The sequence below is a fragment of the Gekko japonicus genome, unplaced genomic scaffold, assembly GCF_001447785.1.
Source record: "Gekko japonicus isolate JY-2015 unplaced genomic scaffold, Gekko_japonicus_V1.1 scaffold54, whole genome shotgun sequence".
Classification (NCBI taxonomy): domain Eukaryota; kingdom Metazoa; phylum Chordata; class Lepidosauria; order Squamata; family Gekkonidae; genus Gekko; species Gekko japonicus.
Genome location: NW_015167058.1, coordinates 1,617,997 through 1,641,162, shown reverse-complemented (window position 1 = coordinate 1,641,162; position 23,166 = coordinate 1,617,997). Strand labels below are relative to the sequence as shown.

The 23,166-nt window shown below is 41.6% G+C and overlaps 1 protein-coding gene across 1 annotated transcript in view; it reads right to left on the bottom strand.

The window, feature by feature from the left end:
* The window catches only part of CTDP1 (CTD phosphatase subunit 1), a 129,919-nt gene that overhangs the window by 48,961 nt on the left and 57,792 nt on the right, over positions 1–23,166 (bottom strand). Inside the window, exons 7-10 of the mRNA XM_015412469.1 lie at positions 20,673–21,731; positions 19,968–20,109; positions 18,254–18,484; positions 5,355–5,517 (exon numbers count right to left, since the gene is read on the bottom strand). Coding sequence (XP_015267955.1) covers positions 5,355–5,517; positions 18,254–18,484; positions 19,968–20,109; positions 20,673–21,731 — 1,595 coding nt within the window. The remainder of the gene's footprint in view (positions 1–5,354; positions 5,518–18,253; positions 18,485–19,967; positions 20,110–20,672; positions 21,732–23,166) is intronic.

The window sequence follows — 23,166 nt, the reverse complement described above, 5'->3', positions numbered from 1 at the left end:
AAATTAGCTTCTGACAAACATGTGAAAAGGTACTTGAGGGGTACTATGCAATTCGCTCCACCTGTCTGGCACAGATTTCCAGTTTGGAGTCTGCCTAGAGTACTACAGGCTTTGACTAAACCCCCCTTTTGATCCTCTGTCTTCCATTGAGTTATGTCCTGGAAGGTAGCTTTTTTGGTGGCAATTACCTCAGCTAGAAGGGTTTCAGAATTAGGGGCCTTCTCTGTGAGGAAGGAACTGTGTAATTTTCAGGAGGATTCTGTAGTTCTTGGAACAGACCCTTCATTCATTTCAAAGGTAAATTCCTCCTTTCATATGAATCAGCAACTGACCTTACCATCTTTTTGTCCAAGTCCCACACACCCTAAAGAAAAACAATGGCACACTCAAGATGTTAGAAGGGCACTACAGTGTTATATACAGAGAACAGCTGCCTTCTGGCTGTTGGATGCCTTGTTTGTTTCCTGTGGGTTGTAATTGCTGGGGATGAAAGTGTCCAAACCTTCTATAGTGTTCTGGGTTAAGAGGTACATATGTGAAGCATATGAGGTTCAAGGTCTTAAGGCTCCACCAGGGATGACAACGCACTCTACAAGGGCCACTGCCACATCCACTGCTTTTTCTACTAGGGCCTCCATTGAGGAGATCTGCCGGGCAGCGACATGGTCCACTTTTGCTACCTTTGTAAAACACTACAGAATTGACCAGCAGGCCTCCATTGAGGCAACTTTTGGGAGGAGGGTCCTCCAACGAGTATTAGATGAGTGACTTTTTTTCTACTAGGGCCTCCATTGAGGAGATCTGCCGGGCAGCGACATGGTCCACTTTTGCTACCTTTGTAAAACACTACAGAATTGACCAGCAGGCCTCCATTGAGGCAACTTTTGGGAGGAGGGTCCTCCAACGAGTATTACATGAGTAACTTGTCTCTTACCCACCCAGTCTGATCTTTGATACATAACCAGTCTGGATGCCTTCCCCCACTGAAGGAGAACGAAACATTGGTCTTACCTGAAGGTTTCTTCTCTTCAGTGGGGCGAAGGCATCCAATAATTTTGCCCACCTCTGAGTATTTAAAGATGTTTTTCGTGGGACCGTTACTCTAATTGCTAAAAATGCACAGTTCTTTGCTGATTTCTCTTAACGGTTAAACTACTTCATGATTTATGATATTGATGGTGGTGTGAAGTTTCACGGACTAGGCTATTTTATGTCTGGAAGGGCGCCCTCGCTCTATCCAAGTAGGCATACACAAAAATTTGCATAGCCCTGCCTGAAGTGAGAGGAGGCGTGACCTAACCAGTCTGGATGAAGAGAAGAAACCTTCAGGTAAGACCAATGTTTCGTTCTTATCTCACTACACATGCTAAGTCACTCAGTTCTCACTTATACCCAGAATTGAACTTTTTTGGTCTTAAAGGTGTCACTGGACTCAAACTTCATTCTCACATCTGTTGTTAACTCTTTTATTATCTGTATGCTATTTGCTGCTATTCACAGACCTTACCAACTGCATCATTTCAATCTTAGCTGTACTTATGGATCTTGACGCTAATTAGCCCTTCCTAGCACTACACTATGTGTAACGCTTGAGGAAATTTGTTTCAATGTATCTGACTATTCACAGACCTTACCAACTGCATCATTTCAATCTTAGCTGTACTTATGGATCTTGACGCTAATTAGCCCTTCCTAGCACTACACTATGTGTAACGCTTGAGGAAATTTGTTTCAATGTATCTGAGGAAGTGTTCATTTACACATGCTAAGTCTCTCAGTTCTCACTTATACCAGAATTGAATTTTATTGGTCTTGGAAATGCGACCGGACCCAAACTTCGTTCTCACATCTGTTTGTTAACTCTTGTATTTGTATGGTAATTTGCTGTCATACACAAGTCCTAACAATTGCTTTAATCCAATCTCAGTTATATTTATCACCCAGTTACTTATGCATCTTGACTCTAACTAGCCCTTCCTGGCAACTAACTCCCTATATGTAAGGCTTGAGGAAAACTGTTTCAATGTATCTGATGAAATGTGCCTGCACACAAGTTTATACCCAGAATTAAACTTTGTTGGTCTTAAATGTGCCACTGGAATCAAACTTTGTTCTATTGCTTCAGAACAACTTGGCTACCCACCTGAATTGTACTAAGGACAGTAACTGAAAATAATGGAACATTTTCATAGAAGTTTTTCTGTACTCTCCATTGTAAATATACCACAGAGTTCTTAAAACATCAAACAAAACAGGATGAAAGCTTCTGTGACCTTGTCCTACTTGAAGTTTAGAACAAGGGACTGTTTGTCACTGCCATATTTATTTCTAAATGGACTGCACTGCTTTCTATTTTTCAGAACTATCGTAAGTTAGCACACTGCATTCTCAAACCAGGAAAAAGAGATACTTATCTTTGGATGTATAACCCTCCTATATTACTGTTGCAGATTCCTACTGCTGTTATAATTTTTGCTCAAGCATGACAGAACTTGCCTGAAAAAGTAACCACTTTATTTAAAAAATGAGGCAACTTTGATTTCCAGAGGGAGATGGTAAATAAACAGAATATTTGACATTGGAAAAAGTGAGCTGTAGAATATAAAATATTCCTTATCATTGCCTTTTACTTCAACTATTCTTTTTAAAATTTCAGCTTAAGGAATGTCTATATCATGGGCAACCTTCTTCCCACGCAATTTGGATCTTCAGGAAATGAGGCGTGCCCTAAGAAAAGGCAGGTAAGTATTTTCCTCAGGAAAAATTCATTGTACTGGAGCCATCTGGACTGCAGCACGGTACCCACATCATCTTGAAGCACCCAGCACATGTGGGCTGTGAACAAAGTGCTGAAGCAGAACATTTGATTACTGGTATTAGAACCAATGTATCACTGCAAAAACCCATAAAGGTTTGTACAGATGACCATTTGTGGAGAATTCCTATTCCACTGTTAATTTTAACAGTATAGTGCAGGGAGTTATTCATCCTCAGATTACAGACTGCTAGCAGTTTCTCAGTAGCACTGGGGGATCCAGCCTCCATCTATTTATTTGACAAAGATGCCTGTGCAAGGCAAGTATTCTTTAGTAATTGCTTTTATAAGAATTAGAGTTTCTGCAATTTGTATGGAGTAAAAGCTGAATCAATGGAATTCAATAAAGTATATCTCCAGATCAAACAATTTTGACACATAAATACAAAACAAAATGAGTGCTAAGTAAATAAACCACAACAATAAACAAATAAGCAAAAAACAAAAACAAAATAGAATTCAACATCCAGTGTCCTTCAAATTTTGTGAGGAAGTTGCACTCCTTTCCCCTTATCTTATGACTTGCTATTCCTATTTCAGGAGGCATCCCAGCCTTGTCAGAGGGCTAGAGTTGTGAAATTTCTGAAAAGTCTGAAGCCATGGGAAGAGGTCCCGCCCCAGAAAAAAGTAGAAAGGGGGGGGGGATTGAAATATATATACTTATCTACTAAACTCAAACATATTTTTGCTGCCTTAATAACATAAAATGCACTATTTACATCTTAGCATCTAACATTGTATTACTTGGTATGTTTATGGAAATAAAAATATAAATGACAATTTTCTACGAGCAACATTGTAAAAGCATGCAATACTAAAGCAATATTACATACTATTGTTTTGTCAGCACGTTCCACTCATTTCAAAAGAAAGAAAATTCACAAGAGTTTTCCAGTGTTCCTCCAAATGTTCTATTTGAAAAACTGGAGGGAAAGTCATTGGATAAAAAAAGTATTTTCACTATATTTTGGTGTTACAATCTGAAGGTTTCCTGCCTACCCAAGAGAAAAACTGTTCATCAGCCTTCTGAACGACAGTGTGGCCAAGTGAGCCAGCCCTTTCCTGCAGCAGCCCAGCCTGCTCTTTAACACCACGTCCTCCATGGTGGAATTCAAGCAAGCTTTGGAGGAGGAGGAAGGTGGTAGCCACTATTAATCTTACAACTAGTATTGTCCCACAAAAGACATTTATTTATTTTTTATTTTTTTAGTTTTAATTGGAACCTAATCCTGGCAACACAGAGGTTCTATGGGTTATAAAAAGGCAGACCAGAGACTTCAGATCTCCTTGTCTCAGATAGGGGTATACTGGGCAAACACACAAAAGACATTTATTTTACATTTATCACTACAATAATTCCAGATGGGTCCCCATGTTAGTCTGCAGCAGCAAAATAAAACTGAAGTGCATCGGCATCTTACAACTAACAAATCATATTCAGGCACAGATTTTCATGAGACAAAACTCACTTTACTGTGAAAGTTTATGCTGGAATAAATTTTGTTAAGTCTTTAAAGGTGCCACTGGATTCCCATTTTTTAAATCACTACATAATGCATGCACTCTTCCTTGAGCTCTCTACCAGTTAAAACAATGAATTAGGTAAAAAAAACCCCACTTTAAAATTGTTGGATCCCCAAGCATCGAGAATAAATCCACGTTTTCAAGAAAATCAAAATTTTATTTCAAAGCGTTGAAGACATACTCAAACACGTTCTTTGTTAGAACTGGGGATACACAGTTAGGTCAGGCATATTAAAGGAACTTCAAACAGATACAGATCCAATGAAAGGTTTTCCCGCTGGCGGGCTAATGAAACGGTTGCGCGCCCAGTCTGTGGGAACCAGGCAAAGCATCAGACAAAACACAGGTGCAGAACCCATGAGAAAATCAATAGGCAAGCATTACAGCATCTTCTCCCCCACACAACCTCCAGCAGTTATCTTTTGCATTCCAAAGCAGGAGCAGGAAGATAGAAACCATGTCGGGTGCAACAGGGAAAGGATATGTACACAGAGGTCACAGAAAACAGAATGGCAGCTTGCTGACAAAAATGCATCATAAAAAGCATCAAGCAATACCAGTACTGCCCATCTATAAAAGCTTGGCATGCTGTCCACCACCTCTGGAACATGCCTGTAAACACAAAATGCCCCAGGTCCTACAGGTAATTATGACACTACATATGGGTTGTGAATATTTTACAAAGAAATATAGAATTTATTTCTGAATTTACCATACACACAAAATTAAGCACCGTTTTCACTTTTCACTTTAATGACAATTAGTTATAATTCATAATGACGTGGAGGGGTCTTTTTTAATATACCACATCAGACAAGCTATCATCACTGAAAGCTAAAAAGCCATGATGCATCCTGAAAACAAGGGAGTTGTCCAGTACTTAGCCATCATCTAATATCTTCCCATAAACTAGAGGTATCTGGTTAGTGTTTTATCCCAGAAAAAATGTAGCATGTGAACATATTATTCTATAACATAAAAGTTTGAACCCTAGCATATCAGTCATTTAGCTCACCTCTTTATCCATACTTTCTAAATCCTCTTTACATAGAGTATACAGTGGCATTGTCTCAGACATACTTGGCTGGCGTTTCCGTTTAGATGGACCAGCTTCTTCATTCTCACTCACTGGCATCTCCTCTTCATCAAAAAGCTGCTGCTCATGTGGCTGAACAACTCTGAAAGATTTAAAAAAAACCAACAACCCGTATTACAAAACTTTGATTCAAATCAAACAGATATTATCAGATTCAAGATGTAATACAGAACCATTTCAAAACTTAAATGATGGGGAACAGGGACTACTTCTATTGACCATGCTGCTCAGCTGGTATTGTCTTCTCTCTCACACAAAGACCCTTCAAAAAGAACTCTCAATGGAATGTCACTGCATTGTTAATTAGATATGCATGCTGAATAACTGACCCACAACTCTTCCTCTAATGCAAGTTGGTCCACCAAGGACAGATCAAGCAAAGCTTATGAATCTGTGACACAAATTTTAAAGTAGACACAGCTTTAAAAACTAGGGGGTTCAAAACATGCAACAACGATTTCCATAGAATATTCTAAAGTTTTTGTTTTATGTGTTCTTTTCCCTTATATCTGTGATTTTTTTAGGCCCCCTGAGGGGATTTTTTATTATTTTTTAAATAATACTACAAAACTATAACAGAAATAAGGAAGGGGGAACTACATATACAGGATAAAGAAAAGAACCCACTACTATCTAAAAACCCAAGAGAGATCTTCATTTCCGCTGTCTTCTTCAAGTCTTCACTTTGTTTAAGTCTTTCCAAACCGAGTCTAACCTTAATACATCTCTTTTTCTATTAATCTTAATTTTTAACTGTCATAACCAAGTACCCCCTAATCATCCCACTATATATTCCTTAAAGGCACAATTCAGAGTCCTTCCGCCTTTACTTCCCTCTTCCTTGTCTCTTTCTCAGCTTATAAGAGCTTTTTGGGGCTGCTGCCCCTTGCTCAGAAAGAGAGTCCTCTCCGGAAGAGCCTGACTCCAGCTTGCCACTGGACTTGCTTTCCTCTTCTTTTCTTTCTTCCTCAGGCCTTCCCAGCTGGACCCTTAAAAACTCACAGGCTTTCAGAACAGAGTCAATCTTTTCTTTTTTGTCCTTAATTTTGAAGGTAACCCCTTCCGGAATTAACCATTTGTATCCAATTGAATTTGTCTGAAGAAAAAGCACCAGCTCCTTGTACATCTTTCTCCGTTGTCTTACTTCAAATGGAATGTCTTTTAGAACTCTGATGGTATTCTCTTCCACTTTCAGTGGTGTTCCAGCAACTGCTTTCAGGATTGCATCCCTTACATGTCTCTTCAAGAATCTCACCACAATTTCCCCAGGCAGATTATTTTTCTTTATATATCCTGAATATGATCTGTAGATCACGTCCATATCGCTTATCAATTATTCTGCCATCATCTCTGTCACTGGGGCCAGCACTTCACTCATCACCTCTTTAAGATTCTCTCCCTTATTCTCCGGAATGCCCTGGAAGCAAAGGATCATGTTAGCTTTTTCCATTTGTAGTTGCAGTAATTGATCTTCTGTAGATACTTGCTTCCTTTCCAGTCTTTGTACTTTTTTCTTCACCTTTTGAGTGGTTGCCTCCACTTCCTCAGCATTTTGTTTCAGTACTTGCAGTATCTCATTAATCTGAGTTTGCTGAGAAGAAAGGCATGCTGTCACTTTTGACATCTCTTCCTTAAAGTTATTCAGCTGCTCCAGCAAGGGGCGCATGGATTCTGTCATGATCTCTGCCAACTCGCTGGTTACTTCCAGTCTAGGACTTGCCAATCCTTTCAGTTTTGGAGGCTTGTCTTTGTCTCTCTTCCCCGCCATCTTTTTCAGCTTGTTTACTTTCAACAAGTTTTTACAAGTCTCTGACTATGTGCTCAAACGCTTAGTTTCGCTTTGGTAAGTACTTCTATGCAGTTATCCCCGCGTTTTCTTCCGCTCCCCCCCTCGATCGCTCAGCAACCCATGCATATGGGAGGCATCCCTCCCCCGCTCGCCTTTCTTCCCGTTCTCTAGGGTGGGGAGCTACGTTTTCGTTTAAAAATCGCTTCATAGTCGACTCATGTTCATAGTTGGTCTTCCGAACCCACTTTCTGTATCATTTTAAACGCTGGATCTCCTGCGCTTGATCCGGTCGGCGTCACTTAGATCCATTCGGACCCTACAGCACGGGGGACCATCGGAACCAAGCGGCGCTTCAATTCTCTGGCATTCCGCCATCGAAGAGGTCACCTCTTGCAAGTCCCTTCCCCGGGCCCCGGGGGGGGGGTTTAACGAGCCTGCTCAACCCCTCCCCCGGCTTGGGCACAGCTTCACCCCCGGGAGGTCCGGGAGGTGAGTCTGTTAACGTTCTGCCATAAACTGGAAGTCCCTTCATTTCCCTTATATCTGTGATTAATAGGATTCCCATGTTCCTGGTACTAGCAGGCAAACTGCCACCATTACTCCCCACCACCCACCATCAAAAATTGGCCGCCCGGAGAGGAAAAAAATGGTGAAGCTCTGTCATTTCTCCTCCAGTGTCTCTATGGTAAGACCACAGAGACTATGGAGACCCATCACCCACCTCAAAAACACTGCACATGTACATGCGTGCACATGTACGTGTGTGTGGTCCGTCCACTTCTTTCCCCATCCTGTCTTACCACCAGACAGCTTGCCTGGCCCAGCTGCTGCTACCACCACCCTTCCTTATAGCTTCTCCAGGTAGTGCCGCCCTGCTAGGCTCCTGGACCCAAGCGGGCCAGCAGTTCCCAGCAGCTGCAAGGCATTTGCTCGCTTATGCTGTGGTTGCCTTGCTTGGGCAGAGTATATGGTCACAGCACAATTCTCCTGCACCTTCACTGGCTGCTAGGAGGGTGGGTGAGGGGTGCAAGTGAGGAAGAAGAGTTGGTCTCCTATATCTCCCCCCCGAACAGGCACCCCTCCCCGAACAGGCACCCCTGTTGCTTGTTCCTTTCACTTCCCTCATATGAGATATAGCTGGGGTTGTTGTTGCCTATCATGTGTGCCTGAGAGTCTTATTGCTCCCTCCCTGCCTGAATGGAAGCTGTTTATCTAGGCACCATTTTCCTGAAGGCAAGTTGGCTCAATTTTTCCAAACAGAGGGAGGGTGACTTTTTCACATTGTGTGTGTGTGGGGGGGAGCAGTTTCACTCCATCATTACTCTGCCCTTTTCTGTCTCCATCCCAGCCTGACAATTGCCATGAGGTGAGTTTGTTTCTTTTTCACTCTCTAAGGGGAAGAAATTCCCAGCACAAAAGGACTGCCTTCTGTTTCTTCTCATTCGTCCTCTTTAGCAAAGGAAGGGAGCTCTTCTGACTCCCCCTCTAAGTACATTTTTAAAGGTAGATGCTTTCTTTGTGGGCTTAAAATTGGCCTCCAACTCGATCATGGCATGGGTCATTTCCATGCCAACAGGAGTGGGCCATGTCTCAGTTTACAGGAAATATAGAGTGGAAGGGGTAATATTAGAAGAATATGAAAATCTGGTAAGAATAGTGGTTTACTCTGGTTTCTTCATGTGTGTGAAGATGGCTACCTCAAGTCTACACATATTACCTTATTTTGGAGATGTAACTTTGTTTCCAATGAGGATTTCAATATAGTTTTATAACTTAAGGTCCAAACTTCTGTTTTCAGAGCATCAGTCACACCAGGCCCCCAGTCTTACCACTGTTTTGTGGCTTCAGAATTTATTTAGTTTTTATACTGCCTTTCTCCTCAGTGGGGCCCCAAAGAGGCTTACATTGTTCTCCTCTCTTCCGTTTTATCTTCACAATAGTCCTGTGAAGTGGGTTAGGCTGAAAGTGGTGGGACTGGCACCGCGAGGATTCAAACCCGGGTTTCCCAGATCCTAGTTTGACGCTTTAACCACTATACCAAGCTGGCTCTCATGTGAATCTCTTTTCTCCTAAGCAAACTAGATTGTTCCTTTCAAAACATTTCTTAGTATTTGGATAATGATGAGAACACGCAGCACAGAAATGATTTCTCATTGTATGCCCACTGAACTTTGGCTCTTTGGCACATTTTAACAATTCACTGGAGGGAATTACCGTTGGCAGTATGTTGATCAGAAAAGGTATTCCTAGAGTTAGGTTTCTTTGAGATCAAATGATGATAAAGATACATGAGAAATCGCAAGCTTTTTGCTGCTATTTAAGTGCATATTGATGTCTGTGTAAATATATGAGTTCAGGAGAATATATGACAGTCAGCCCTATGTATAGGTAAAGGTAAAGGTTCCCTTGCTCGAAAGCCAGTCGAATCCGACTCTAGGGTTGCGGTGCTCATCTCCGTTTCAAAGCCGAAGAGCCAGCGCTGTCCGAAGACATTTCCGTGGTCATGTGGCTGGCATGACAAAGCACCAAGGAACGCTGTTACCTTCTCACCGAAGTGGTACCTATTTATCTACTTGCAATTTCTTGCTTTCGAACTGCTAGGTTGGCAGGAGCTGGAACTAGAGACGGGAGCTCACTCCGTCATGCGGCACACCCAGGTCTCGAACTGCTGAACTACCAACCTTCCACAGCCTGCAGTTCAGCGTCTTAACCACTTGAGCCACCGCAGCTCCTTAGCCCTATGTATAACAGATCGTAAAATGGAATTATATTGTAAAAAAATAAGAATGTGAAATGTGCAAAGCTATAGCTTCTCCTGCTATATATCTTCAGTTGCTGGATGAAAGAAAAGATCCTAAACACTCACTTCTTTAAAAAAAATCAAAGGTTATATTTTTGCCTAAGCTAACAAAAGGAATATACAAAATAATGTCAAGCATAATATAATCAGATTATGGTTTCAAACATTCATAAACTGGTTACAGAAGCACAACATAATTTTAAACATGATTTTTCATTCACCTAACCTTGTGTGCCAAAAATCTGAAGTTAAAGTAACCTTGAATCTCTTTGAGAAGGCAAGAAAACAGGGTTGTGCTTACCTGTAACTGTTGTTCATGGAGGATCTTCTGTACAGGCACAAATGGGGACTGCGTATGAGCAGGCCTGTCACAGAGAGAGTTTAACAGCTAAAAGCTTCCAGGGGGCAGTGTGTGCTGGGACACTCGTTCCCACCCAAACGGTCATGTGCTCCAGAGCTCCAGAGCCCCCACCCTCAGTACCTCTAGTGCAGCGGGGCTGGAGGGAGGGTATGTGCCTGCACAGAAGATCCTCGATGAACAACAGTTACAGGTAAGTGCAACTCTGTTTTCATCACTAATCTTCTGTGCAGTCTCACAAGGGGACTCTAATAAGCTACTCACCAGGAGGTGGGTAATGCTCTCATCACTTGAACAAGGCCTGAAGAACTGCTTTGCCAACTCTTCCTTCCTTCCTCGCTTGCAAGCCCAAAGTGTACTGATGCACAAACATGTCTGCTGAATCCACGTTGCGGCTTGACAAATCTCTGCCAGTGGAACTCCATTGAGAAGGCAGCTGACAAAGCCATAGTCCTGGTGGAATGGGCATGTTCCCCCAAAGGACAGAGAAGCTTGGCCTGTATGTAAAACACCCTGAGACCTGACAAAATCCACCCAGAAAGAGTTTGGGAAAAGGCCCTTTTACCCCTACGGGGGCCTGTACAGCATACAAAACGTGCTTTATCTTTTTGAAAACTTAAGTGTTTTTTTCAGGTAAAACAATAAAGGCCTTCTTACATCTGTAGAGTGTAAGGCTGACAGACTTCTAGAGAAAACGGCGACTTGAACAGGAACTTTTTAAAAGGCTCCAGACCTATCTCACAGTTGGGCGTACTTCACCAGGAGAGGAGAAGAATTTCTCTGTCCTCACCTCTCCCCCATGGGGGAGACTCAAATGACCATGGAGAGGTCTAATTTAGCAAGCGCCACTGGATTTTGTTCCCCCAAAGGACACTGGATTTTGATAACATCAGGGAATTCAGAGAATAAGTAGGCTTTTGCTGGCAAAGTCGGCGTTCTTCCTGTTTCTTTTTTTGCCTCCTCTTTTTATAAATCTGCAACCACTTGGCTTGTTTCTAAAGATCATCACTCTGGCTTCATTTTATTAGTAACATTTCCAGAACTACAATCAATATTTGTGAGGACTATAATCACAACTTGGAAGACAGAGAGAAGAGAGTTGACCCCTCAAACAGAAGGTGTCTTGTGACTGTTCTCCAAAGGCAAAGCGGTGAACCTCAACCATGCATGCCTCCTTAGAATGACAGAACTCACCATATCTCTGGCTGCGGAGTCTACAGAATGACGACCAGCATTAATTTGTTGTTGAGACAGCTTGGCAGCCTCAGTTTGGAGTAGCTTTGCAACAGGTTGCTTGTCCTCAGACAGCAGCTCCAGATAAGGGAGCATCCTTTCCCAGAGAAAGAGTTGATATTCAGCCATGATGGTTTGGTAGTTTCCTATCTTAATTTCTGTCCTATGGCATCCAATTTCCTGCCCTCCCTGTCGGTTGGTGCAGCATGGTATGATTGATGCCCCCTGGGCTGCATTTCCTTCATAACTAGCAAAGAAAGAGGTGGGTGAGTGGTCACGTAATTGACAAAGAGTCCCACTTTATTCTATAAAAGTTCTCAACTAGATGTAGGCTGAAGAGAGGCTGGTTTTTGCCATTAGTCATGTGTTAAGTCCTCCAAACCTTCCAGCATGGGAAAGGCAATGATACTTGGTGATTCAGAATAAAGGCATCCCAATATTTTATCCCTGGGTTTGTGATCAGAAGTAACCACCTCAATCTTAACAGATTAAGCTATGTGCAGCATTTGTTCCCCGTGTATGTGGAGATCCTCAGTGGGCAATGCAGGAGCAGGATCCCCCAAACTTTCATCTGGGCTCAGATCAGACAGTGCATCTGAGTGCCTTGAAATTGACTGTCTTCTTGGTGTCTGGCACTGGGACTGATGAAAGATCTTCTGGAGACTGTGGCTGATAATTATGTAGATGAATGATTGTGAGAGAATCAGTACTGGCCCGGGTACTGAGGACATAGCCATCACCCCATTCATCCAGATATGCTGGCGATATCAGGTACGGAAAGGAAATGAAGGCCAATGCATGGATGGAGGTGGTTGTGACCATGAAACCACCGGGATGGGCTTGGATTTGGGGCTGCCCAGAACTGAGACAGTCTTCAGATCTATCTCGATCTCCCCTTCTGAAACCAACACAGGAGAAGAACTTGGGTTAGGAGATCGGGTCTTAGGTAGAGGTAAGACTTCGTGGAGTTCAGGTGTTGGATTTGGTGCATGGATCAGAGCGTGATGCTGGGACTCAGATTTGCACTTCTCCTTATGTTTAGACTTGGTCTTAGGTCTCTTGGCTGGGGGCTCAGATGGACACCACTGAGTTGGGTGGGGATCTCAATCTCAATCAGATCCATTCAGATTTGGAATGGGGTAATGGCAGAGCTGACCTGGCCAAATCGGAAGAAGATACTTTTGAAGGCTTCTCTGGAGCCAAACAGAGATTGGATGGGGACTCTGCCGACTTAAGGGGTTTCTCCCAGAGAGCTGCTTTGAGACCCGATCCCCCCTGGCTTTCGGAGTGAAGTGTTGACAAATTGAGATATTGTGCCCCTCTTCTAAACAGAATAAACAAAGGTCATGTTCATCCATTTGTGTCATTTTCGCACTGCAATGGGTGCATTTCTTGAATAAAGCCCTCTGAGCCACGCCGGTGGGGGGGGGGGAGGGAAGAAAGCCACCCACTGCACAGAAGGTGGAGAGCAAGGCAGAGAAGCCGGCTATATTTAGTATTTCTTAATTTATACACCACCTGCCTTCCTCAATGGAGACCTAAAACAACTTGCTTTGTTCTCCTCTCTTTCTTTTTATTTTTCACAACAACATTGTAAGGTATGGTAGACTGAGATCCCGTGACTGGCCCCAAGTCACCCAGTGTACTTACATAGCAAAGAAGGGATTCAAAGGTGCGTCTCCCAGATTCTAATCTTAAGATTTAACTGCTAAACTGCAACAGCTATCGTGAGGCAGCTGTTGTTGAACAGGAGCAAGAAGCCAGGCCTGTGTAACTCATGCAAGTCATTTGGTTGCAAGCTGCCCTGTGGTTGCTGCTGGCCCTGGCTCCCTCAAATACCAAAGCAGCCCTGGAAACGGCCTTGCCCCTCCCTTAAACACAGATAGCAAAATTTGAAGACTGCCAATACTGTTGTGGTTGCCTAGCAATAGGTGTTCAAAGTGACTGGAATTTACCACAGGACTAGGAAATATATAGTCTGGATATCCAGATTTTGCTGCTGATTTATTAGGCTTCAGTAAGATTTCAGTAAGACTTGTAGAAGCTATTTTCAAATACACATTGAAGAAAATCATGCCTCAGTCACACCCTTTCCAGTGGTATAAGGTTAGGGCTGTTTTCGCTTAGCAATATGAAATTTTAAGGGTTGGTAATACTACAATATAAACCACACCTTATCAGCAAATGTCAGAATGTGGAGAATGAAAAATAAATTATTTGTCCCCACTCAACCATTCATGCATTGATCAAGGATCTTCCTACACTAAGAAGATGCAAGCAGCAAGTCCTTGCATGCAATTAAAGGAAAATTACTTCACAAAGCAAAACAAAACCTGGTTCTTCTGCAATACTGAGTAGATCTTTCAATTATACTCATTACCTCATTTAGTGAATTTCTTAAGTAAAAATGTTCTAAAACAAGTTCTATTACAGAGAACAAAACATTTGCTGATTGAGTCATATCCAATGAATTGCAAAGGGAACTCCACACATGAAGCACCTCTCCTGCCTCCTATTGTAGCCCAATGTGCCTTCCAAAATCACTGCCCTCAGTATCCAGGGGGCTTCATGAATAGCACTGGTTGTGATATGGAGTTCTGGAGAAGGAAGTGGGAATAAATCCCATCTGTCTGCCAGCAGAATTCAAACATTCCATACAATCCAATATATTTTGTTTTCTGCAAAACTACTGTTTCAAGAATCCTAAAGTTTTATCTGATGAAACAGATATGCTGATAGGAACACCCCAAAATTATCTGTTGGAAGGGTACAGTCTAAAGAAGCTTTTTTGTCCAGCTGGAAACTGTCAGCATGCCTCTCTCCCTCTTTTCAGATACTTTTTTTCAGAAAAGTCCACAACGAGACTTCGGGGATCTTGCAGAATGGGCTTGTACAGGTAATTGACAGGGGAGGCACAATGCCTCATAACACAAGCTAACTGCCGCTCTAATAACTTTTTGGGTATTTCTCATAAGACACAGGGCTTTTCGCTCAAGGAAGCAGGCAGTGTGTGTGTGGGATCATAGCAAACAGGCAACGCCCTGTGTATCAGGAATAGATTCCACTAATGCACCAGAGAGTGTTGTGTAGAGGTCAATGATTCCCTTAAGGAATTTTGATAACGGATGAGCAAACAAGGACAAATCCCTATTTTTAGGTTTTATGAATTGCCTTGCCATCAAGAATATCTAAAGAATGCTGCAATCTCTGTCTCTGAGGTTGGACAGAGACAGACCGATGTCTAGGAGTGCTTTCACAGTGAGTCTCTACAGAACTGTAATAAAGAAAAAAGACGGTTGCATTGATGTTCACCGAATGTCTTCTGTGCAGGCACACATGGGACTGTCCTGAAGCAGGGCCTGCCGCAGAAGAGAAAAATTCACAAGCTCCTAGATGAGTGCTCCCCCTCCCCTCTGGTAGAGGCAGAGGCCTCTTTTCTCAACCATTTGGTCATGTGAGAGAAGGGGAGGGAGCACTCTTCCCTCAGTTTTCCCTTTGCCATCGTGGAGTATAGAAAAATGCATAACAGTGTCAGACCACAGTGGGGAAAGGAGGGAGGGATGTGTGCCTGCACAGAAGACACTCGATGAACATCAGTTACACATAAGTGCAACCACATTTTCATCATTGTATCCTCTGTGCAGTCCCACATAACAAGCTCACTTACCATGGAGTAGGCTGTGGGCTGAATAATGAGTGCAAAACTGCTTTCCCCACAGCCACTTCTCTCTTGAAGTCCAAGTCAATCAAGTAGTGCTTGGCAAATATGGAAGCTGAAGACCACGTAGCTGCTTTGCAGATCTCATGTATGCCGATGTTATGATGTTGCTGCAAAATACTGCAGACTTTGCCTGTGCCCTTGTTGAATGAGCTTTCACCAGGACAGGGCACTGCAACTTAGCTGTGTCATATGCCAACCTAATAGCTGAAGTGACTTCCCTCTATTGACACTTTTAAAGTGTATGAATAGACTATCAACTTTTCTAAATGTAGAAGTACAATGTAAATAAAATAACAATGCTCTTCTATAGTGAGGTAGCCACCTAGAGTAACTCTTTGCTATTAACTAAAGATTTTCCAACATATTAAGCTGCTTTAGGTATCTTTCTGCAGCACCTTAGACAAGTTCAGATGACACACACACAAATGTATACCAGGTTACAATATCAATGGATGATTTATGTGTGAGTACAGTTACCATATGAAAGGACTCATTGTTTGCTTTGTAAATTAACACTGAACAACACAATATATGAGATAACATCACCTGGTCAGACTCAGGATTGATTTAAATTGTTTATTTTCTGGAAGTGTTTCCAAAAACTGTTATATATTATTGACCACTGAGGAAGGACTTTGAGGCCGAAACACATAAGACACACCAGTGGTAGTGCATATAACCTGCCCTTGCAAGGGTCAATAGCAGGAAAACCTCCGAAAACTATTCTGGAAACCCACCAATCTGAGATTAAAGAACAGGGACAATTACAACTGAAGGGGAACAACAGGTATACACCCTCTCAATCTCTGTGGCAGAGGCTTCCAGTCTTGCTGAACCTTCAAGGCACCTGTGGTATTTTGAGAAAAGGTAGTGGACACATTTACAAAATGACTGTCGGTCAGACATGGCTGTGTCAAGTCAGAGCTTCTTTGTAACTGCAAGCTGAGCATGAGAATTAGCCAGGCTGATGCTTGGCTGGATACAGCTGGTGCATGCTCTGCACTAGTGGGGAGGGAAGCCAACTCAAGCAGCCGCTCCTGAGCAGGTGTTCGCTGCTGATGCCTAAATGATACTGCCCGTGTTTTCCTGAAGTACATCCTACTATAAAGAGAAACAAGAAAACCAGAATAGATTACTATTCCAACAGCAAAGTTGTAATGCATCTGCCTGGGATAAGCTCAGTGCTTTGATAGCTAGTCAACTAGTAGGGAGTGACCAAAAGTGGCTCCACTCCTGCCACGTTCCATTTTATTCCAAAGACTCAAGAACTAAGCAGGCACCAGGAAACTCATTAGGGAATGCTGCACTGGAGATCACTGCCGTAAAGGATTTCTTTCTTGGAACAGGGAGAGAAATTACTACCCGGGAACACTAAGAATTCCTGCTATGAGCTTTGTTCTTTTGCTTCATGAAGGCTTAGATAACTCTGAAACAGAGCCCTTCTTGCAAAGTTGGGGAGCAAACTGCAGTACTGCTGACTCAAACACTTTATAGAAAGGATGTGAATCGTTGCAGAGCACCATAATTAACCCAGTCTCAGTGCCATTACAATATGTTTGAAAAGAAGGACACCAAGTATTTCCAGAGCAAAATATGGTGCCAAGCATGTAGGCTATTAGATATGGAATCCTAGTGTAAGCTTCCATTTCTGAAAATCCTGACCTAGCAGACCTGTCTTAATGAGCAGCTACAACAGCACAGAACAGAAATACAGCCAAGGAAAGTTCTAATATTCTGCAGTCATTATGTAAAAGGTTCCTTGTGGCCTGTTAACAAAAGTCTGTACATGGCACATCTGAGCCAGGCAGGGTCTTGGAGCACAGCACTAGCATAGCAGGGATTAAGTCCAGTTCTCAGTAAAAGGTGAATGGCTGCCCTCTTGTGCTAGATTGTACAAACCACGTTCACACATCAGGCTTCAAGTGTTCTCCCCTGTACATAAGAGTTCAATAACCCTAAAGGTAGCTCATGCAAGGAGAAAATGCCTTTATAATGACCATTTGAATTTACTATGTCTTTAATGCAAACTTTTTGAGTTCAGAGAATTCTTTTTAAGCCAGGATGTTAAAAACACAAAGTAAACTGGAACTTCAATGCTTAAAGGAGATGTTTAAAAGATACACTACAAATATAATCTGCAGTTTCAATATAAAAGAAGCCCACAGCAGATTACTTTGGTTCTGAGCCTTATGCAAATACACACACAGATTAAACAGAGGCATGCTGACTCTCCTTTTGAAAATATATAAAACAGAAATTACCAAAAACTGTCTCCAGAATTGTGGAATTCAAATTGCTTGTGAAAAAATATAAGCAGCATTCAGACATCTCTAACAAGCAAGATTTGTTCATGATGGGAACAAAGTTTGTTTGCTACTGCACTCAATAGCACATAAAACAAAAAAAAACCACCCTGGTTTATGGGGAAGAAACAAGTTCACACTAGTTAGGGACCTGCATTTGGATGTCATACAAACTGGAGCTTAACTGAAGGCTTGAGCTGATCATAAGCAAATATCTGAATGCAGCCTATAGTGGTACAGTTGGTATTGGAGATTAAATTAATAAATAACATACTACTACCCAGAAAGCAGAACCCAAAGAAACCAATGGCTGAGGTAAATGAAACAGTAATTTATAGTAGGAAGTTCAAATGCAATTAGATGATCATTTCATAATCCTACCTTGGAATAAAGAACAAAATGTGTGTAATTTCAATCAGCAGAAAGAAAGAAAACTGCTATGAATTTTTAAAATTAATATTATCAACAAAACTGTGACATCCCATGGTATTTATTTTCCTGAAAAGGTAAGTCACATAAAATGAACATGGATTATATCTTTTTAACCTTAAAAAATCTTGTCACCACACAAAATGTGAAAGTCATTAAAGAAGCCAAGCTACATTTTCATGTACCTGAAAGAGGAATGTTCCCCATGGACAGGTAGCGTGAGGGGAGGAGCTGGTGGCTGAATATAGAGAGACTGACTGGAGCTCTGAGATCCTTTCCGAATTAGTTTTCCAGTGTTGGGATCATAAAGTCGAACTTCAGGACCAGGCTGACACTTTGGATGGATGGGAGTTGGATGAAAAAGAGCAGTCTGGAAAGCACCATGAATGTCTGGAAACATGGCAGGACTGTCTTCTCTGGTGAATTAAATATTTAGACATTTTAAGTTAGCAATTAACCTCAGTCTTGTTCATTAGCTTTTTATATTGCAAACAAAATATGTTGCTTACATTAAGTGAGACCAAAACACCATTTATTATTTTTTTTATAATTTTTATTCGTTTTCCACAAAATATAAACACAACAACTCCCCCTCACCGAAAAACACATACATAACAACACCCACCCACACATACCCAACATACTAACCTACATAACAAAAACAGATCTCCTCTATCCTCTTGCCATTAACTACTAGCTCTGATCAATTTGATTTAACCATCTATAGAGTGGTGACCAAACGTTCCGAAATAAGCTATTCATGTTTCCATTCACTTTCTGTGTTAAATTATCTAGTTCTGCTACATTGATTATTTTGTTTATCAGTTGTCCTTTAGTTGGTACCCGTTCGTTCTTCCAACCCATGGTGAGTAAAATTCTCGCTGCTGTTAGTACATGTAAAATTAAATATTTTTCTTTTTTCTTCCAGTCATCAGGGAATAGATTCAGCAGGAACACTTCGGGGTCTAGTGGAATTTGTCTTTTAGTTATTTGTGTTAACACCTTTTGAACCTCCTTCCAGTAGGTGTTTACTACTACTGGTACTACCAAAACACCATTTACACACACAGAAAATATGCAGATGTTATTGAAATTATGAATCTTATTTAAAGAATCTAAACCTTGGTCTGTTAAGACACAATGCATAATAATATTCTCAGAAAAGCACCGTCACTTCATAATACAGAACTCTGACATTCAATGGACTGGAACTAACCAGCTTTTCCACTGGCTACAGAGAGAGGAGCGGGTCCTTTTCAACCACTGTAATAGCTATGCTAGGGGATCAAAGGACCTGCCTAGACCCATGGTAAGAAGAGGAAACAGGTGATAGGGAATAAAAAAGTTGCATGATTCCAACCAAGTGTCGGGCTGTATCTAACAAGGTATGGTATCTTTAATTTACAGGGGTTGATCCTACCTATGGGTATTTATATAAATGCAAGCGTGCTGAAAGTTCTTACAGCCCCTCCTGGCCCCATTACCCTTAGGGCCTTAATACCAACACTCATTTGCTGCCTGCATTTCCATAGACAAAGCTGGGTTTAGAAGCACCATCCCACCTCCACAAGAATTGTTCCATGTAAGCATTTTTATCATTGTCCGGAGATTTCAGCTGAAGCCTCCAATGCAGAGGTCTCATAAATAGTGAGAATTTCATGGGAAGGTACTACATTCCACTAAATAAATTTGTTTTGAAGTTCAAATCCATGGGGATTCTGAGAAAACTACCTTCCTACAGTTCACATTTCCTCCTTTATTGTACTTTATATATTTTCCTCTATTCCCTCCAAATCCACATTAAGTGGATATAATCTGATTCATTTTTACCATGCTTAATCAATGAGTTAACCTTATGCAAAGGTAGAATTTGTATTGTTTTGATTAGCTACTTTTTACCTTTGTGTTTTCAGGTAATCATCCTTCAAAGGAAAGAGCTGTTCTTCTACTTTGTCCCAACGCTCCAAGCAGCTCCACAACCAGTCTGGATTTACAATATGGAGATTTTTACAGTTCTGGGCTTGCCTGACCTTTTCTGTGCCTATTTAAACAACCAAACATTAGCACTCTTCATAGAAAAAGTTAGCAATAAATTAGTCCATGGATGCAGTTTATAAAAGATGAGGCAAATCTAATCTCCACTGAAACCAACAGGATTTAAGAACAGTTAAGTCAAATTGATTTCAGCAGTTTAACCATACTTTCAAAAATGATATTTATCATGCAAATGACTACAAGTTTGAGGCCTTAGCTGCATTATTTCTTCTGCAATAAAAATACCAACAGTCTTATGTTTTAAACATAGTTTTGTACTTCCACAAAGCATGTTATAGAACCAACTGGCCGGAGATATTATCTACACTTCTCCAGAAATCAAGCAAGAAGCAAAGAGGTAGAAGACCGATTTTACAGAATGCTTGAAGTCCTATCAGTTCACTCAACACAGGAGTCCTCTTAAAAAAAATACTCATGCATTGAAATCTTCAAATCACAAATTTGTAGGCTTACTGTATTACTGTAAGCTACAGATGATCATGTATCAACAAAAACCATCACTTGTAAATGTTTCTCTCATGGGTTGGATCCATTCAACATTACACTTACCAGCTCTAGCCGCAATAAGGTGGGTTGGCTTATTGGGATCATCATCATTCAGTACTAGGCTTTTTGCAATGTTGGCTCCAAGGGCAATGGCATGATAATGCTCACGTGTTTTTTCTATGGGAAAGTTTGTAGGATACAGTCCACTAAACAACACAGTAACACCTGATAATACTTTCTGTTTCAGTTCTGGTACAATTGTTCTTATATCTGGAACATCATCAATTTCCTTTGCTATGTATTTGTCATACTTTGAGTAATAATCCGTATGTACTCGAACAAGAATCTCTTCAAGATATATTAGGTGATCATCATCATCTGTATCGTCTTCTTCCTCTTCCTCCATGCTCTGATCTAAAGATTCTCCCACGGTTATCCCTGATTGTTCACTATTCTGTGACTCCGTCTCTGCCTCCTTCTTGTCAACACATCCATTTCCTAGACTACAAAGACTATCTTGTTCACTCTCTTCATGTACTTCTAGATCAAATGCCTTGGGATGGGGATTGTTAGCAGAGGACGTTGAGTCTCCAGAATGATTAGACTGCCCATCCTTTTCTACATTTGTATCAGTTCCCAGCAGAAATGTACTTTCTTCCTGTACAGATTTCTTTGATTTTCTCCAGCTTCTTTTCCCTTCATTTTCACTATCGGAGGCAGAAGAGGAGGATGACTTCCTAGCATCCAACCCACTGTCACTTTCACTATCGCTAGACAATTCAAAGTCCAAGCAGGTTTTTGCGTTATCTTGAATCTCTTGCTTGCCCACAACTGCCCTATCATTTTCTGAAGACTCATGAGATTCCTTGGCACTTATGAGTTCATTTGTGTCAGTAACGTGACCAAGATCCCCTAAGGAGTCTTTTTCTTTAACTTTATCATTAAAATTTAAGTCCCAGGATGTCGGCTCATTGTTGACAGAGTTATTGCCATTGACTTCCTTTGTCGACTTTCTAATACCATTACTTTGTTCTTCTGCATTTTCAATATTCTTTACTTCTTCAGAATCTCTCATTACTACTGTTGCGTCAGATGCTTCAGTTATCTTTGAGGAATGATTCGCTAAATTAAAGAGAGATAAATACAAAAATATGACCTTAAAAATCTACCAAAATGCCTAGGAACAAAAAGACTAACAGCATATCCTTCATCCCCCTAAAATCAAACACACTTAATTAAATTATGCACATTTAAACTATAAAAGGTGAAATTCTATTACAACACGCTAGATGTTTTAGAAGCAAACAAAAAGCTCCCACAAAATAGCTTCTACCAAAATCACTGTCCAAGACCATACCTTCTCCTAAACTTATCTGGGCTGTAGCAGATGGCAATGACCTGGGCCCTGATCTTCAGGTTGCCAACCACTCCTATGGTGGCCCTGACGGCAAGAGATGATGCTAGGCCCCACAACTGATAGCTCCGATACATCAAGGAGCGGCCCCTTTAAGGAACTGCCAGCAGCAACTGCAAATAGGCCAGACTGGCCAGGCTATCAGACAAAAAGGGGGCAGGTGCCAGAGGTCAAGGAAGGCTGTTGTGCACCTGCACAATTAAGCCAGGTCCATAGAAGGGGCTAAACCAGAAGCCAGAGAGGAGGTTCTAAGGTTCCAGGCTGCAGAGCAGAGACTTGGGAAGAGGTGTGTGGCTAACCCCTCCCCTCTCTGCACCTGAGGCCTTTGCTGGCGCTGGGGTCTCCACTGTAACCATGGAGGCAAACAGGGAGGACCAAGCAGTTGTGCCCCACAGTAATTTCCCCCTGTTAATTCTAATAATCTCATAATTCTAATATTATGTTTTAAGTATGTAAAATATATTTTTAGACACTATGTGTTTTTCAAAACGTGCAAGACATTTAAGTGGCTGAAAAAATAAAAAAGAGAAAATGTAGATTGGAAACTTTTGGCACATATATGAAACAGTTGATTAATTCTTAACCATTTTAAGCAGTGGCTGGACAAACACTTGTCAGGGATGCTCTAGGCCAGGGGTGGCCAAACTGCAGTTCGGGAGCCGCATGTGGCTCTTTCACACAGTCTAATTTAATGTTAATAAAAAGCAAATTTGCATATTTTTCAATAATAACATATGTGTAATATTTGTTCATGTCTTGCGGCTCTCAAACACCTGATGTTTATTTTGTGTGGCTGTTACATTAAGCAAGTTTGGCCACCCCTGCTCTAGACTGATCCTGCATCGAGCTGGGGTTGGACTAGACGGCCTGTATAGCCCCTTCCAACTCTGTGATGCTATGGTTCATTTAAAGCAGGTATGTCCAACAGGTAGATCGCGATTGGAAGATTTGTATTAACTTACCGTGGAGCTTCCTTCTCGGTGGTCCAGAGTGGGGCAGTCCTTGACTCCTTACTCCTGGGAAAGCACCTCCCCCTTCCGTAGGCAGGGCTGGCAAACTTTGATCCCAGAGGGGAGGGGCTTATCCTCTGATCCCCAGTCATACCGAAAGCCACCTCCGAGCTGCTGTAAATTCACTTAAAAA